The sequence below is a fragment of the Mustela nigripes genome, chromosome 1, assembly GCF_022355385.1.
Source record: "Mustela nigripes isolate SB6536 chromosome 1, MUSNIG.SB6536, whole genome shotgun sequence".
NCBI lineage: Eukaryota > Metazoa > Chordata > Mammalia > Carnivora > Mustelidae > Mustela > Mustela nigripes.
Genome location: NC_081557.1, coordinates 91,223,649 through 91,240,271, shown reverse-complemented (window position 1 = coordinate 91,240,271; position 16,623 = coordinate 91,223,649). Strand labels below are relative to the sequence as shown.

General features: G+C 50.7%; 1 protein-coding gene across 1 annotated transcript in view; it reads left to right on the top strand.

Moving 5' to 3' along the window:
* TMPRSS4 (transmembrane serine protease 4) overlaps nucleotides 1-15,712 on the top strand; it is a 32,909-nt gene extending 17,197 nt beyond the window's left edge. The window contains exons 3-13 of the mRNA XM_059392633.1: nucleotides 1,851-1,967; nucleotides 3,856-4,008; nucleotides 5,057-5,186; nucleotides 7,479-7,580; nucleotides 8,550-8,590; nucleotides 10,459-10,618; nucleotides 11,694-11,860; nucleotides 12,648-12,746; nucleotides 12,934-13,076; nucleotides 14,268-14,417; nucleotides 14,811-15,712. Coding sequence (XP_059248616.1) covers nucleotides 1,851-1,967; nucleotides 3,856-4,008; nucleotides 5,057-5,186; nucleotides 7,479-7,580; nucleotides 8,550-8,590; nucleotides 10,459-10,618; nucleotides 11,694-11,860; nucleotides 12,648-12,746; nucleotides 12,934-13,076; nucleotides 14,268-14,417; nucleotides 14,811-14,822 — 1,274 coding nt within the window. The 3' untranslated portion in view covers nucleotides 14,823-15,712. The remainder of the gene's footprint in view (nucleotides 1-1,850; nucleotides 1,968-3,855; nucleotides 4,009-5,056; nucleotides 5,187-7,478; nucleotides 7,581-8,549; nucleotides 8,591-10,458; nucleotides 10,619-11,693; nucleotides 11,861-12,647; nucleotides 12,747-12,933; nucleotides 13,077-14,267; nucleotides 14,418-14,810) is intronic.
* The last annotated feature ends 911 nt before the right edge of the window (nucleotides 15,713-16,623 follow it).

Genomic DNA, 16,623 nt, shown 5'->3' with positions numbered 1-16,623 from the left:
GAAGACGCTCAATAAATAAATCACGCATAAAGGAGGGATAAACAGAATGTCGCCATGTCCACGGTCACGGGGAAAAGGAGAGCTCTGCACACTAACTGCTGGAAACTTCAAGAGATACCTGCTAAGACTGAGAAGTTCCCTGGCGCCTGCTCGGGACAGGCAACACCAGCCCACGCCCCGCAGGCCTGAGTTCTGTGTCTGAGGCTTCAACTCTCTTTCTGAGGAGACACTGTCCGATGCTTTCCCTTTCAACAGATTCAATGATATCAGCATTTCCTGAGCACCCGTCTCTGGCTGGATGCCATTCTCCACTCTTAAAGAGCTGAGGAAAGAGCTCAAGACAGACTATCACCAGCCCTCATTCAAGCCAGGAAACCAGACCTGGAACAAAAATGGGAAGGATGCGCTTAAGAGATCAAGCAAAGAGCGATGCATGTATTCACTTGGCAGATACTTGTTGAAGACACCTGGGATTCAGAGGTAAACAAGAAGAAAAAAAGAAGAAAAATTCCTTAACTTCAAAGTCTTCATTTCAGAAACGTACAGGAGGGGATGGAAAATACATACAATATGTAAAATACAGAGTATGTAAAGAGCTGGTAAGTGTTTTTCAAAATGCAGGAGGACAGGTAACATTGGAAGATTACCATTCAAAAGGGAGTCAGGAAGGCCTCATAAGGAAGGTGACAGACCAAGCTACAGGGAGGTGAGGAGAAGAGAGCTGACCTATCACCCTCCCTGGACTCACGGCAGCCAGACTTCCTGCCCTAGCTCGCCCTGGAGAAGCCCCGGGCACCCGCCCCAGCTTACTGCCTGCAAGGAGAGAGGATCCAAGAGGACACATCTCAGATACTTCCTGAGAATTTAACTTTTCAGATCCTGGCCCTGGTACCATCTCCTTGGATAACCATATGAATAGACAATATAGTTATTATTAGCTCTGTTTTAGGCACCTCTAGGCTCCTACCTGGTCACCCTAACCCCAAACTTGTTTCCATCCACCTCCTCCCCAGTGAATTATTCACCTTTCTGAATATGAAAATGATCACATCTTTCTACTGCCAAAGCTGTCCATAGCTCCATACTGCCTTCATGATAAAACCCAAATTCCCGGCATAGTGTTCAAGACTCTCTGTGGACCAACACTGCCAGTCCTGCCTCTGTAACACGCACCTGCCCATGTTATATCTGGGGCACAAGACAAGATCACCAGGCCTCTGCCTAGCTGGTCCAGCCCCCCACCACATTTAAGTGCTTTGCTGGCATCCAGAGATAGTGGCAACTCTGTCCTTGCGTGCTTCTTCCCCCAAACTGGCATCTCCTTAAAGACGAGGACCATCCTAGGGACTCACTATCTGTTGAGCTGGAGATGGAGACCGTCAGGATGTGCTCATTTGCAAGCACGTATCAGGGCTCTACTAAGCATGAAATGAGTTGGAAGTCCCTGCCTTCCTCAAGCTTACAGTTTAACTAAAGTTTAGTCAGAAAAGAGGATAAATGATAGTAAAATAAATGAGTACTTGCCTCTCCCTAGGCAGACGCAGGGCAGACCAGACAGGGTGAAACATTGCAAAATAGGCTAAGTCAAGACAAAGAGACAACATCTTGTTCTGGAGGCTCCTCTGGGGGGCACAGGTGAAAGATGGACAAGCCTGGATAAGCGAAGGAGGGGGGATGACCTTGAGCTGTTAAAGCTAAGCCCAGTCTGCAGGAATAAAACCCCAGTCCTAAGCAAAACTGTCCCCAAAGCATTCTGCGGCTCAGCCCCATGGCCAGAGGGCAGGTAGGCTGTGAGCCTTGGTGGGGTGACGCCAAGTGCTAACAGCAGACTCTGTCCCTCTGCCTCACAGATGTCACCCCCCTGCGCAAACCCCGAACTCCTCCCCTGGAGACCTTCAAAAAGGTGGGGGTCCCAATCATCGCAGCGCTGCTGAGCCTGGCAACCATCATCATCGTGGCTGTCCTCAGTAAGTGGCAGCCCCCAGCCCTGCCCTCACCCCCTCATGACTGCCCCCACCTCCCCTTCAACCCCACAGGAAATTGAAGCTCCCACCTGCCCCTCGGAGCACAACCTTACCCACCACCCTTCCACCTAGCAGCCACAGACAGCTGAGCTGCAGAAAGCTTTGTGTGACATCTGTCCACCCCCTGCTCTGAAGGAAGCCTTCCTCCAAGAGTCAAAGGGGGAGGTGAACGCAGCCCCCACCTACCCCAGATGAACTCTACCACCGGGAACGCACAGCTGCACATAGTATGAACCCACGCAGGGAATGGGCCAGGGCGGCCATGCCTCTGCCTCCTTAGTCAGGTGCCTGCAGACACCTAAGCAGCCCTAACGGCTAGAAGACTGGGGAGCCCTTTCACCTTTGAGGCAGGGACCCACACAGGGAGCACAGGGGAAGCCACCCAGGCAGATAGCGCATGCACATGCACACACACACACACACCACACACACACTGCCTTAAGCTCTGTCTTCCTCTTGGCCAGTGCCCGAGACGCAGTGTGATCTCCAGCAGGCCATTCAGTAATGAAGACTGAACTGAATGACCTGCCATGCCCACCACCCTGGTCTCCACTCCCACTCCGCCACCGACTGTCCTTGCCTCCCCACCACCCCCCGCCGACCCGCCACAGTAATAGCAGGCTACTGACTGCTCTCTCAGGGTGGGGAGCAGGGCACAGCAGACCAGGCTAGCAGTCAGGACACCCCTTGCTGCCGTGTGACCTTGAGTAAGTCCTTTGACCGCTCTCAACTTTAGTCTTCTCCTCTGTAAAACATCCTGTCTCTCCCAGAGGGATGTGGGGAGGAGGAGGAGGAGGAGGAGGAGATAATGTGAGTAAAACACCCAGATGAAAATCAGGTGGTGCCAAAGTATGGGTCACCAGACAGGGTGCAAAGATGTGACAGAGCCACACACAAAAGCACGCATTTGTTAACCCAGGGAGGATGGGCCCTTCAGGAGCCTGCACTCACAGCCAGAGTGGCATTTCCACTAGCAGCGACCACCAAGACTCGGCGATGGTCAGGATGACACAAGGCAGTGCATGGGAAGCTCTCCACAGTGTGCAGCGAGGCCACGGTCAGACTTGTCACCATCACCTAGGGTGGCTAGGCAGGGGCAACGCTGGAAGGCAGGAGGGAGCTTGGGGCCAAGGGTGGGGTCAGTTGGGCAGGAGGGTCTCTTCCTACCAGGAGCCTTTAGAAATGTGAAGTATTCATTGCCTGAGGAGTCACAAACACTAGACTCATTCCCATCAGCCAAGGCAGCAAAGGAGGAACAGAATCTGAAAGCAGCAGGGAGGAGACAAAACCCAACGAAACACCAGCCCCTCCATGGCTCTTTCAGCCCCAGATAAAAAACACCCAGACCCATAACTGCATGCACTTGGTGGTTACAAGACCCTCAAGGCCACAAGCTCACGAAACGTTCTCAACCACCTCACCCTACTGTACAGCTGAGAAAACTGAGGCCCTGGGAGAGGATGTGATAGGTCTAAAGTCACAGGGGAGGCGGCAGGGCAGCACTCTCATCTTTTGGGCTCATTACCAGAGGTACTGTGCCAGCACCGGGAGGATGAGGCCAGTGGGGCTGTTTTAAAGTTTCTCCCACACATTCTCTTGCTTCACACCATATAGGTATGGGACAGGCATTACTTTACAGAGACAGAAACAGAGGCTCAGCACCACGTACCCAGGCTATCAAGTGGCATCACTGGGTCTGGAACCCTCACCTGCCTATTTTGAAGCCCAGCACGATTTCAGGGAAACACAGCCTATCCCATCCCCCACTCCCGCCAGGGCTGCCTGCTTCACGGTCAGTCCTCTCTGCCCCCTCCCTGCCCCTGCCTTCCAGTCAAGATGATTCTGGACAAATACTACTTCCTCTGCGGGCAGCCTCTCCACTTCATCTCAAGGAGGCAAGTGTGTGATGGCCAGCAGGACTGTGCCTCTGGGGAGGACGAGCAGCACTGTGTCAAGACCTTCCCTGATGGGTCCCCAGTGGCAGGTGAGTACAGGGGCTGGAGGGACCAGGGGGGAGGGCACAGCAGGAAACCAGCTCAGGTCCCCCTGGGTTCAAGGCACAGCATCTGCCAACTGACTGGTCAGTTTCCATCCCTGCTGCAAGGTTCGTAAGAGCAACAGGACTAGATTCCCAGTACTTAACACGGAGCAAGTACTCGGTGAAAATGAGGAACAGATGCAGGCTAGAAGGGACAGGAAATTGTAACATAGCCTGCCTTGTTCTGCTACACTGGGGTGGAACTGAGGCATGCAGCTGGATTGGATAACGCTGGGGAGTTCCCTCCTTTCTATGACATCTGTTCTTTCAAGAGGACTAGAAAAGTGGGTGTCAGGCCATTAACTATTGATCCTTCTATCCTTAGGTGTTTATTGTAGCCTGCTATGTAACAAGACTGAGCTAGGTCCTTCAAAGGACTAGAAGAGGTTTCCAACAAAAACTCACGTTCTTTTCATATGGGGCTGGCCCAGCTTCATTCACCTAGTACTTGGGCTCTGGAGAGAAAAGTCAGCCAGGAGATGGGTGTTGGGGGGGGTTGACGGGCAGGACGAAGTGACTTCTTGCACATATCCTTTTTTTTTTAAATCAGAAGTCAAATGTCTATGGGCACCGGCCATCCTACTGCCAATAATACTTCCCTCTCAACCTCCTCCCTCACATCAAAAGGAAGCTAGGTTCCTCAGTGAGAAGTCCCCCAGGCTAGGCAGGCCATGAGGACCATGGGTAGAGTCACCATAGATCACCAAAACTGGTATCTGTAAGAATAAAATGGAGAGCTGCTGGTAATTCTACCAAGACAAGAGGTCCACAAGGAGGTTCCTTCCAGGACATCTGGTCACCCTCGCTACCACTGAAATAAGGCTCAATCAGGCAAAGCCAAACAGAAGAATGTCCTTTGAAATTGAAAGGGCTGGTTTTCTGTAGTGCTCTACACTGGGCGTAGGGAGGTTGTGCTGGTCCCATGATGAATTCTGAGGGAGATGGGCCAGACAGATCCCTGCCCTGGAACTGACCCAGGTTTTTCCCCTCTCAGTCCGCCTCTCCAGGGACCGATCCACCCTCCAAGTACTGGACCCGGCCACACAGAGCTGGGCCTCTGCCTGCTTTGACAACTTCACAGAAGCTCTGGCCAAGACAGCCTGTGGGCAGATGGGTTATGCCAGGTACCCGGCCCCAGCCTCCAGAGGCCGTCCCCTAACCCCTACGACCTCCTTCCTCCTTCCTCTTTTCCTCCCTCCCTTCCTAAAAATATAGATACAGAAGTCAGACAGAACTGCTCTTGAACCTGAGCATAGAACCAACATGAAGTTCAATCTCCTAAACCCCGGTTTCCTCAAGGGTTAATTGGGGCAAGTACTGGCAATGTCATAGGAGAGCTATCAGGTGCAGCGAGAGAATGTAAGCCTCACCACGCACCCCCAACACCATGCTGGCTCCTCGAGACCCTCACTCCTTCACAGCTCAACAAGAAGCTGCCCTGCCCCAGAGTATAATACTTACTTATTCAATGTCCCATTGATTAAAACTCAGTTTAAACAAACCTGATTCCATCGAGGCCCCATCGGCAATCACAGCTCTGCCAGCAAATTTCTACAGCAGCTCCAAAGCTTCAGTGGTGAAGAGTTATATAATCATAAGGGTGATCTGCTTGATGCATTATATTCATTTGATCTTGGCAAAAACCAATAGGGTCGTTACTACTGTATCTATTTTAGAAACAGGTTCAGGAAAGATAAGTAACTCGCCTGGTAGGAGCTGGGGAGGGAGAGGCTTGGGGGCTGTGCCCAAGCCCCCTATCAGGAGTCCTCGCAGCATCTCTGTTTCCAGCTTGGGTAATTCTCTCCTCCCCAGGCCTTCCCTATAAAGGGAAGAGAAGTGAAGCCACCGACCACTCAGAAAGCATAACCAGAAAGGAGGGAAAAGAACCCATTTATTCAGCTGCAGAGTGGGGCAGGTCCCCAAGGACTCTAGGAAATTGGTCTAGGCAGAAATGAGAATTGCTAGGCAGACACCGTCAGTCAATCACGGAACTCTCTTCCGTCCCTTAAAGCAGCCTCCAGGTCCTTTTTCAGTAAATGCTCCCAGCAGCATTACTGATCCATCAGACCTTGGGGCCCCCTGTGCTCTCTGGTTATCAGGCCTCTCTGCTGCTCAACAATCTCCATGTGGCACAGTTGGGCTGCTTATGCCTGGCCCCTGCTCTTACCCCTCCTCCAGCAGCAGCCAGGCCTCCCCTGCAGCAAGCCCCTCCTCCTCACTGCAGTCCAGCCACTGCAGCATCAGCAGGGCCCAGTGCCACGGGCAGCACCATGGGCAGCACCTCCGGCTGCGGCTGCCTTATGCAACCAAGGTGTCTCCCAGGCTTCTTAAGGTAATAGGATGCTAACGTTTCTGCCCTTCTGGAGTACACTAATGCACCAAACCAGCTGGCTTCTTGAGTTCTACAGAATCAAAGCTGGTCAGAATTATTCATTAGGATGTAATGGGTGAACACAGTTTAGCTTTCCAGGGACTATCCATTTCTACCACTGTCCCTCCTTCCACGTCTCAGATTTCTCTACTCTCTCCTTTCTCCACCTAGATAAGAAGCCCTTTTTGTCCCAGGACCATAAACCTGAGATGGCTCAATATGGGAGAGGCTCTAGAGATCAGGGGGTCCACCTCTCATTCTACAGAGGGAGAAAGTGAGGCTTAAGGAAACCCAAGGAAGGGTGTGACCTGTCAAGGTTACACATCAAGCTAATGTCAGAGGCAGGACCAAAGCCTCCATCTCCAGGATTCTGAAACCCAGTACCACCACACCCAGGCCCTTCTAGGTGTACCGGGCCCATCAGGAGTGCACAACTCCTGCCCGGGAATGTGAGAGCATCAGTGGCCAGTAACCCCATGCCTCAGTCATCCTGAACCCTGCACACAGAACCAGCACTAGCATAGCTGAATGGGGAAGAACAGACGATCAGGACAACAGGATGACTCAGGGAAGACTTCCTGGAGGAGCTAAAACTTAAACCCGTGTTTGAAATTAGACAAACACGGATCGGTGGAGAGAAAGAGCGTGGGTGCTCCAAGGGAGAGACTCTTCTGGACTCATGTGAAGAATGATCTCATCCTGTCCTACCTCCAAGGGAGCCATAAAGTACCCCTCCTACCCAATTCAGCCCAGATGCCTTGTTCAGAAAACCAGATATCCACATTCTAATTCTCTGGCTATGACCCAGGAGAAAATATCCTATGACATTTGAAATAGGGTTATAGCTGGGAGTTAGGAAAGCATGTCCATAACTTGTCCAGAGTTCTGGGAAAGCAAGACCACATCAGCATTGTGCCCAGATCTGAGTCCTGGGACACATTCTTTCCCACCGCAGCTCCTGGGAGTGGGGGCTACTCCTGACATCTCCTAACCTCCTGCCCTAGCTCACGTCTCTCTCTCTCTCTCTCTCTCCCAATGTGAGCAGCAAACCCTCCTTCAAAGCTGTGGAGATTGGCCCAGACCAAAATCTGGATGTTGTTGGAATCACAGAAAATGGCCAAGAGCTTCAGGTGCAAAAGCTAAGTGGGTAAGTGGGAGGATGGCCCCTGGCCCACGAGAAGCTCGCATATGGAGGCTGCCATCGGGGCTGTAGGCAGCCAGCCCAAGCAGGTGCAGCAAGGGGAATATAAGTCAGAACACAGGAAGAACTCCAGGCCATGCAGACTGTCAGATACCAAGAGCTAGAGAATCAGATTTCTGAGAGGTTTTCTGGGTTGACTCCATTTTTTCATATAAAACAGACAGCTGGACAAGGTATCATGTCCACGTATGGGTGGCCTTCTCATCCAAGAATAAAACGAAAAATTTTCCTACTGCTTTACACTCCCAATTAAACCCAACAGTCAAGATTCCAAAGGCCACTCTATCCATCCCGCCACTTACCCAGGCCAGGGTAAGGCCTCTCCACGTTCCCAGCTCTCCAGAGAAAAGGCCCCACAGCCTCTGGCAGCGGCCTGTTCCTCTGCCTCCCCACCCCACATGACAGTTCAGCATCTAGAGAAAAATGGTCACACGGCAGCAGAGAGTACTGGAGAGGATGCTGGCTCCCTAGCATTTGGGGCTGCTGCTGAGGGCTGCTCATTCTCCAGAGAGTAAATCTTAAAAAGAACCAAGATGGTAGCAGAAGGATCGTGTGCCTGTAATTCCACTGAAATCCCCCTTTTCGTTCATTTGAAAAGTGCACAGTGTTACAGACACTGTTCCAGGCTCTGCTCTCCCATCCTCTCCAGGATGCCAAGGGCTCGGGTTGGGCTCGGACACAGGCAGGGCCCAGCACATTGTGAGTCCTTAAAATCAAGGATCTTGAACCCAAGCCAACTGAATTGCACTGAACTAAATGGTCACGTGGTTTCTATATAGTACCTCAGCATGTGGATTCCAGATTTCCCGGGAAAATCTTCCAGATTTTTCGGGAAGGGGACTGGGGTCAACAGGATCAGGGGACCGAAGTCCGCACCTCCCACAGAAACCTCAAGGCCCTGTGTCTCCCTTCCAGACCCTGTCTCTCAGGCTCCTTGGTCTCCCTGCACTGCCTTGGTGAGTACGCCCCATCTCTGAGGGTTTGGGCCCTGGGCCAGCAAAGAGTGGGGAGAAAGACCTTCATCTTCATTCTTAAATCTCTCAGACTCTAAGTTTCTCTCTGTTTTGTCCCAAACTTACTTCTTTCTGTCTTGGGTTTGTAGGGAAGTGCTCCTTCAAGGAGTTTATAACAGAGAGAGACAGAGAACAGAGAGAAAGAAAAAGATGCAAGACCACAGGTGGGTGGTGCCAGACTGAACAGAGCTCATAGCTGACTGCCACAGAGAGACCCAGGCACCAGTCCCACTGGCTTCCAGTGTGACCTTGAGTAATTCACCTGACCCTTCTGAGGTTCCTCTTCCCAAGAAAGCCTTTTGTCCAACTGCCCCAGAAGATCCTTACAGAGAACAGAAGAGAAAACAAGCTCTGTGACCCAGCTTGTCCTCCCAGACTTGCGGAAGAACTGAACAGAGCCTGCCAGGCTGGCTAGATACTGGATAGGCGGAATGGAACAAGGCCACTGTCACTGCCTTTGCCGTTGGGTAGTATATAGGCTTCCCTGTTGGATATTAAGACGTTCTATCATGAGCACGTGATGCCCACAATCCCTGGTGTGTGGTGGCTAGCTAGTGAATGACTGAACCATTAGTCACATCATCTGTGCTCTAAGCTGAATGGCCCTGATGTCACAGGGAGGCTGGAGTCACAGATCTTCCCTTGAGGAGCTGTCAGTCTTAACAGGAAGACCAAAGCACAAAGGAAATGAAAGACAGGCCAACACTGGGAGCAGGCTATGGAAATTCCAGGATGGGGGTGGGGGAGTCTCCAGGGATTGGGTGGCTCCCAGGGGGTGGTACCCAGGCTAAACACTGAGCTGTAGGCTCCCAAAAGGGAAGGACCACGTCTGTCTGTCTTTCTTGTCCTCTACTCTCCTCCCAGCATCCCTGAACACAGTAGGCACTTAATTCAAATTTGCTGAATGGATCAATGGTTTAGATAAATAGCAATAGGACAGCATCTCAGGGATGGGGGCTTCCTCAAGCAAAAGCAGAACAACTTTTTAGGGAGCTACACAAGCAGATCGATTTGGCTAGACAGAAACTTCAGACAAGGACAGTGGGCAACTGCCAGAAGGACTTTAAACTCTACTCTAGAAAGAAAGATGCCTCTGCGCTGTGAGGGAGCAAGGAGACACGGAGAAAGCAGATTTTGGAATAACAAGTATCTGAAAAGCCCCTGGCTGGCATAGGCCCAGAAAGAATGGCAGCCTTTTCCTGAGAACCACCACTGTGGCCATGACCACCAGGACTGGAGAGACTGGAGGGCAGGGAGATGGGAATGAGGCTTTTACCAGAGCTTTAGGGCCATGATGGAAAAGCCAAGGACAGTGGCATATGAAAGAGCATAGGATGTCAAATTGGGAAACTTACTCATCACAGGGGAAGGGACTTGGAAAAAGGTGAGTTTAGGATAGGAAGATCTAGTATCTGGAATGTTCTTCCCAGTCCCGGCTCCCAGAGCAGTTTGTGGGCATCTGCTTGCCAATATTCCGCAGGAGCAGCTGGGACACTCCACCTGGGCAGGACTTTTGTACTTCTCTATCACCTGTGGTTTGAAGGCCATGAATTCCCAGCACAATGGATACACCCATGTTCACAATATAAACACATCCAAAGCCCAAAAAAGGAGATGGAGATTGGGAAAAAGTCTATGGTCTGAGACACCAGCTCCCTAAGAATAACTCAAAATGGGCGGTCCTCCCCAACCCTCCAGGTCCCAGTCATAAGGGCCCTGCTCTAACGGAACTGACTCAGGGCTCCAAGGGGAGGCAGTCCATCCCTCAAGAGCCTGACTCCTGATTTCTCCCCCCTCCCTGCTGACTCCAGCCTGTGGGGACAGCCTGAAGGCCCCTCGGGTAGTGGGCGGGGAGACGGCCTCTGTGGATTCTTGGCCTTGGCAGGTCAGCATCCAGTACAACAAACAACACATCTGTGGAGGGAGCATTCTGGACCCCTACTGGATCCTCACGGCAGCCCACTGTTTCAGGTAAGGCTGCACCAAAAGGAAGCCTTGGGGGCTCAAAGCCTTGGAGGGGCCTAAGTATCCGGGTTCCCTGCCTCCCAGCCTGTTTTCCAAACCCCTACCCTCTCTTTCCCCTCCCTCTAAAGAACACGTCCTTGGGTGTGGCCACCCCCAATGAGACACTGAACATCCTTTGTTAGCCACCCAGGGTCTGAGGAGAAGGCGCTGGTCACCAAGCTTGATCACCAAGCTTGACCTCTTCTAGTTGGGAAGCAATCAGATACCCAGGGTCCTCAGTCCAGTCCCTACTCACTCCACAGAAGCTCTTCCCATCCATCTTCCTGGAGTCCTGAGAATGTGCTCCTTCTGCCAGTCTTCTCTGGAGTGGTTCTGGGGTTGAGAATCACTGTCACTCCCCCATTATACCCAAAAACTTAAAGCAGAAAGCATAGATTCCTTTACAAGCCAGCAGAGAGAGGCCTGCCCATACCTCTGGGAAAGGACTACTCCCAGGCCCTCTTCACTTTCCTTCCTTCCTTCATTCATTCATTCATTCAATATCTAATGAGTACTATATTATGTATCTGTATGCATTAGCTCTGTCAGCGCCTTAGAGGAATTCAGAGTGTTGGCCAGAGATTCTTAACCTTTGAGATCTGACAAAGCTCTAAGTCCTTTCCTGGGAAACCACCCATGCACACTATGCAGGCAGGAGTGTCAGGAGGCAGACAGACAAGTGCATAACGAAACTGACAATACGAGTACCACATGAGTAGCACAGACAGTACCGGGGGCAGGAAAGTGCCAGGACCCCAGAGCTCAGGTGCTGGGAACAGCCCCTTCCCTAGCCCTCCAGTTAGAAGTTTCCTTGAGCAAGTTTCACCAGGGGAAAGGATCAAATTCCCTTTTAGAATTTGTCCTTTTGTAAGGGATTCTTCAGACCTGCTCCTTCTCTACCACCCCTGGCCTCACCATCATAACCCCCTACAGCAGGAACATTCAGCACCCCGACCCCCAGCGCCCTGGGGACCCAGCTGTGGGCAAAGACTGCACAGGCTTGGTTCAGGCCTGAACCCCGCTGTCTCTGCCTCCACCCCAGGAAGCATCACGATGTGTCCACCTGGAAAGTGAGGGCTGGCTCAGACAAACTGGACAACTTCCCATCCCTGGCTGTGGCCAGCATCTTCGTCATTGAGCTGAACACCACGTACCCAAAAGAGAAGGACATTGCCCTCGTGAAGCTGCAGTTCCCACTCACATTCTCCGGTGAGGGCATGTGGGAACAGACCCCCTAGGCCAGGTTATACTCCCCTTCTGCTACTAGCTCACTACATGGACTTGGGCACACTGCTTCTCCTCTCAAGCCCTCAGCTGTACATTTGTTTCCGGTGAATACACCAGCCTAACATCAGTGAGGGGCCATGAGAACCCTTTCAGTTGTCAGCTCACAACCCTTTCAGTTGTCAAGCTGGGTTCTTTTGAGGTCTGTTTTCTCCATGTGGAGCATATCAAGTGAGAATCATAGACTCATCCAATCTTGGGGCTGAAAGGGAACTAAAAGATCTTCTAGTCCATCCTCCACCCTCAATGAGTGCCAAGAGCCTGCACCATATCTCTGCCAAGGGGTTACTGTGCCCACCTGGTTTCCTCCACAGGCAGAGAGCTCATTACCTTTAAAGCAGCCCATGGACTCTTTGAACAGCTCTGTTAGATGACTCATGCTTGGATAGTATTTCTCAGCATTTGCAACTGTCAGTTCCACAGGACACTGGTCCCTTGGAGAAAAAAAAGGGTTCTATCCTAAATTTGGGAAACATTTTTATAGTAGAGCTCTTTTCTTGGGGCACACTAGCATATAAAGATATGATAAGGCCTTTAATTTTTAATTTCCTTGTATTATGTTTAAACTATACTTCAACTTATTTGACCACAGAACTTTCTCATGCCACTTCTGTTAACATCCCCTGGAATACAGGTCATAGAAACCCTGGTGTCAACCTTTCCAGAGTACTTAGCCATCAGGCTCTCTCCGCTTTCTCTCTGCTCCTGGCAGGCACAGTCAGGCCCATCTGCCTACCCTTTTTTGATGAGGAGCTCACTCCAGCCACCCCACTCTGGGTCATTGGATGGGGCTTTACGAAGCAGGATGGAGGTAAGTCCTGGGCTCAGGAACACAGGGCTGAGGGAGCAGCTCCTGGAGGTGATGGGAAGGAGGACCACCCTGGGGGAAAAAACCCATCCTGGAAATCCAAGCACTGAGATGCCAGGTAACCCAGAGAATTATCCTGGGTGGGGGTAAGAGGCAAGAATGGGAATACACATGTGTTTCACCTTCCCAGGAAAGCTGTCTGACACACTGCTGCAGGCCTCGGTCCAAGTCATTGACCATACTCGGTGCAACGCAGAGGACGCCTACCAGGGGGAAGTTACTGAGCAGATGCTGTGTGCCGGCATCCTGGAGGGCGGCGTGGATACCTGCCAGGTGGGATCATGAGGGAGTTCCTTGGATAGAGATTTTAGTCCTGGAAAAACAAGTAAGTCCAGAGGCCAACAGCCCCAAATGAAGTCCTGCATACAGTGGGCACTCAATCGTGATGAAGGGAAGAACAGAGAGAGGGAGGGAAAGGATGGACAGAGACAAGCAGAAAGATTTCAGGTGTGTATTTCACCTACAAAGGTGGTTAGCCAACCCACCTGCTCTTACCTCCCATCACCCACAGGAGTAGGAGTCACGTGAGAGCAGGATGGCCAGGTCTGTTTTCTCTAGAACTGTCAAGATGCTGCACTAGACTAGAGAAAACCCATCTCCTGCTGGATGAGCCCTGGAACAATGCCTCCCCCGCCCCCAAACCCCATTAGTCCCTAAATACATTTTCACTCCCTCCATCCCCAGAGGTTCTTCCGAGCCATTTTCACTAAAGCCCTTAACCCCACTCCAACCCCATTCTCAGTCATTAAATTCCTCCACTCAAGAGATAGCTCTTGGCCATCACTTGAATGCCAGGTGAATACTGGGTTTTGGGGACAGTGTCTTCTGCCCTTAGGGAGTTCACAGTGGTGGACAAGAGGGGCAGTTAGGCTATGGTGTTACTGGGTTCTGAGGGAGGAAGTCTCGGGGGCTATAGGAGCTGGGACTGACACCCAAAGTAATGCACTTTTCACTATCTGACATGCTCTGGTCTGTTGAGTTTTTTGCTTGTTTATTCTCTCTCTCTTCTCCATCTAACTCTAAGCTCCCTGAGGGCAGGATCTTTGTTCCTTTCATTGATTGAATCCCAGTTGTCTAGAATGGTACCTGGCATGCAAAAGGCAACCCATGAGCAGCTAAATAAATTTAGGAAGTACCGGATTAAACAAAGATAATCAGGCTTCTCACTGAGGAACCCTAGAGCCTTGAGTTTGCTAGCGTGCCTTGTGAATCTGAGAGAAGGCACACCAACAACTTACTTGACCACAAAAAGAACCCTTTTGCCTCAAAAGAAAGGGCCTTCCAGGCTACAGGAACAGCATGAGCAGAGGCAATGAGGGCAGAACAGCATAGAACACTGGGGAGCAGTGGGGGGCATACAGAGGAACAGATGAGCCGGTGCGAGGCAGGGAAGAAAGAGAAGCCCACTCCTCCACCCCGCCCCTGCTTGCCCTCCCCAGCAACCCCTGTTCTGGTGTTTCACAGGGTGACAGCGGTGGGCCCCTGATGTATCACTCTGACCAGTGGCAAGTGGTGGGCATCGTGAGCTGGGGCCATGGCTGTGGGGGCCCCAGCACTCCAGGAGTATACACCAAGGTCACAGCCTATCTCAACTGGATCTACAATGTCCGGAAGGTGAGCCTGTTGTGCCGCCCCCTTCCTCCACCTTAAAGATACAAACTATCTTTAGTTTGATTTAAATGGCTCTGAGATGACCCCGGACATCCTAAATCATCTTCCCCACCAGGGAAAATCTGCAATTCCACCAGAAGAGCTGAAATTTCTAAGTCTGAGATTTCAAATGAATGCAAACGCCTTAGGGTATAGAATACACCCAGCTTTATCATTCTCTATTCTCTGGCAGAGCGTTTCCCAGGAACAGACTCCGTTAAGGAGGAGGGTGGAAAGGCTCAAGAAAACTCCCTAGAGGAGAGAGGAGAAAAGAGCTTCAAAAAAGGCCGGCTAATTCCACACACATCACCACCTTGTTCAGTTTCAAATCATGTCTTTTTTGGTCTCTTATCATAGTCGGAGTCATGATGCTGCTGCCCCTCCATTCTCCTGGAAACAGCCTCCCCCTGTCCTGCCCACCTGAGGATCCGAGAAGTCAGACGGAGCAAGAGCCCCCGAGCGCACACCACTCTGCCCACAGCCTTAACATTTCTTCGTGCAGCAAAGGGCCTCCATTCTTGTAAAAGACCTCACAGCTCAAACGTACCCAGAAGGAAGTCAGCAGCCCCAGCACTGCCACCCCTGGGGCTCCTGATATCCCTGGGAGAAAGACACCGTCCACTGGACAGGCCAGCCTTCTGGCCAAGGTCTCAGAGGCATGCTAAGCACAAAAGAAACCTTCCCACCTTGATGAATGGAAGCAGACTCTCCAATGAGAACCCAGATCACCAAGGATTGGAGTAGAGGGAGAAAAGAGTCTGAGCCAGCCCTCTCCTCCACCCATCCTCAGGCCCAACAGAGCAAGAAACCAGTTGTAATTTAAAATGCACTGTCCTGCTATTGGTACAACTATTACTTAGTGTTATGACTGTTAGCTCTATAGCTGCTGCTATTAAACAGGTGTGTGAAGACCTTGACACAGGCGGACTGGGCTGCATGCTAAGAACTGAGCTAGAACTATTGCATCATTCTTGAACCTGAGTATGAAAAGTTCTTGGGGAGACCACGGATTCTCAAACAACGAAAAAGAGACCCAAAGACCAGAGAGAACACCTATGACTTGGGAGAGGGAGGATTTTGGTACTCAAGACTGACAGTAGGGCGCCTGGGTGGCTCAGTGGGTTAAGCCGCTGCCTTCGGCTCAGGTCATGATCTCAGGGTGCTGGGATCGAGTCCCACGTCGGGCTCTCTGCTCAGCAGGGAGCCTGCTTCCTCCTCTCTCTCTGCCTGCCTCTCTGCCTGCTTGTGATCTCTCTCTGTCAAATAAATAAATAAAATCTTTAAAAAAAAAAAAAGACTGACAGTAAATCATGGTTCGCCCAGGGGCTGGAAAGAAATACTGCACCTTTGAGTCCTTACTTCTACCTAGAGAGTCCAGGCCGGTTGCTTTCATTCTTTAAAAAAAAAAAATTATCACCTGTAAAGTCTGAGGTGGTCCCTTAGTGGGGTTCTAGGGACATAAGCACAAGTCCTACACTCAAATGGTCAGAGGATTAAGCCCCATAAACTTCTCAGGCCACTGTATTGGGGCCTGGGTATTCTGAGGCCTAAATCCTGAATATACTTGGTCAGATCCTAAATATACTTGACAATGCTTTAGTAGGTTCTCAGAAAATAACAGAAATCCTCAAAGACAGAAAAAAAAAAAAATCAACCAAACAAAGCTATCAGAATCATGAGCTGAAACAAAGATAGGTATCTGGGGGCAACAGCTAACTAAAATCTGGGGTGTCCAAGGGACCAAGACTTATATGAAAGCTGAGATCAGAACTAAACCCAGACCCAGTGATCACCATCAAAGATCAGCCAAGGTTTTTTAAAAAGAAAACCTTGGGAGTGGGAATCATCAAAAATAACAAATTTAAAACCTCAAGGACCTTAGATGTTAGAATTATCAGATTATAAGAAAAAGTGATATGGTAGAATACTTCTACCTGCCAGACACTATTCTAAGTGCTTCACTGTGTACTGAGCATTTAAGACTCACACAAACCTACAAGATCAATGCCATTCATATCCCATCCCCATTTTAGGGGTAAGAAAGTAAGACTCAATGAGGCTAAGTATCTTGCCTGGGGTTACATATGGGAAAAGTGAATATGAGTATTCTGACTCCAATGTTCATGCTATAAACTATCACACTATAGGACCGCCAATAATTTACGCATCT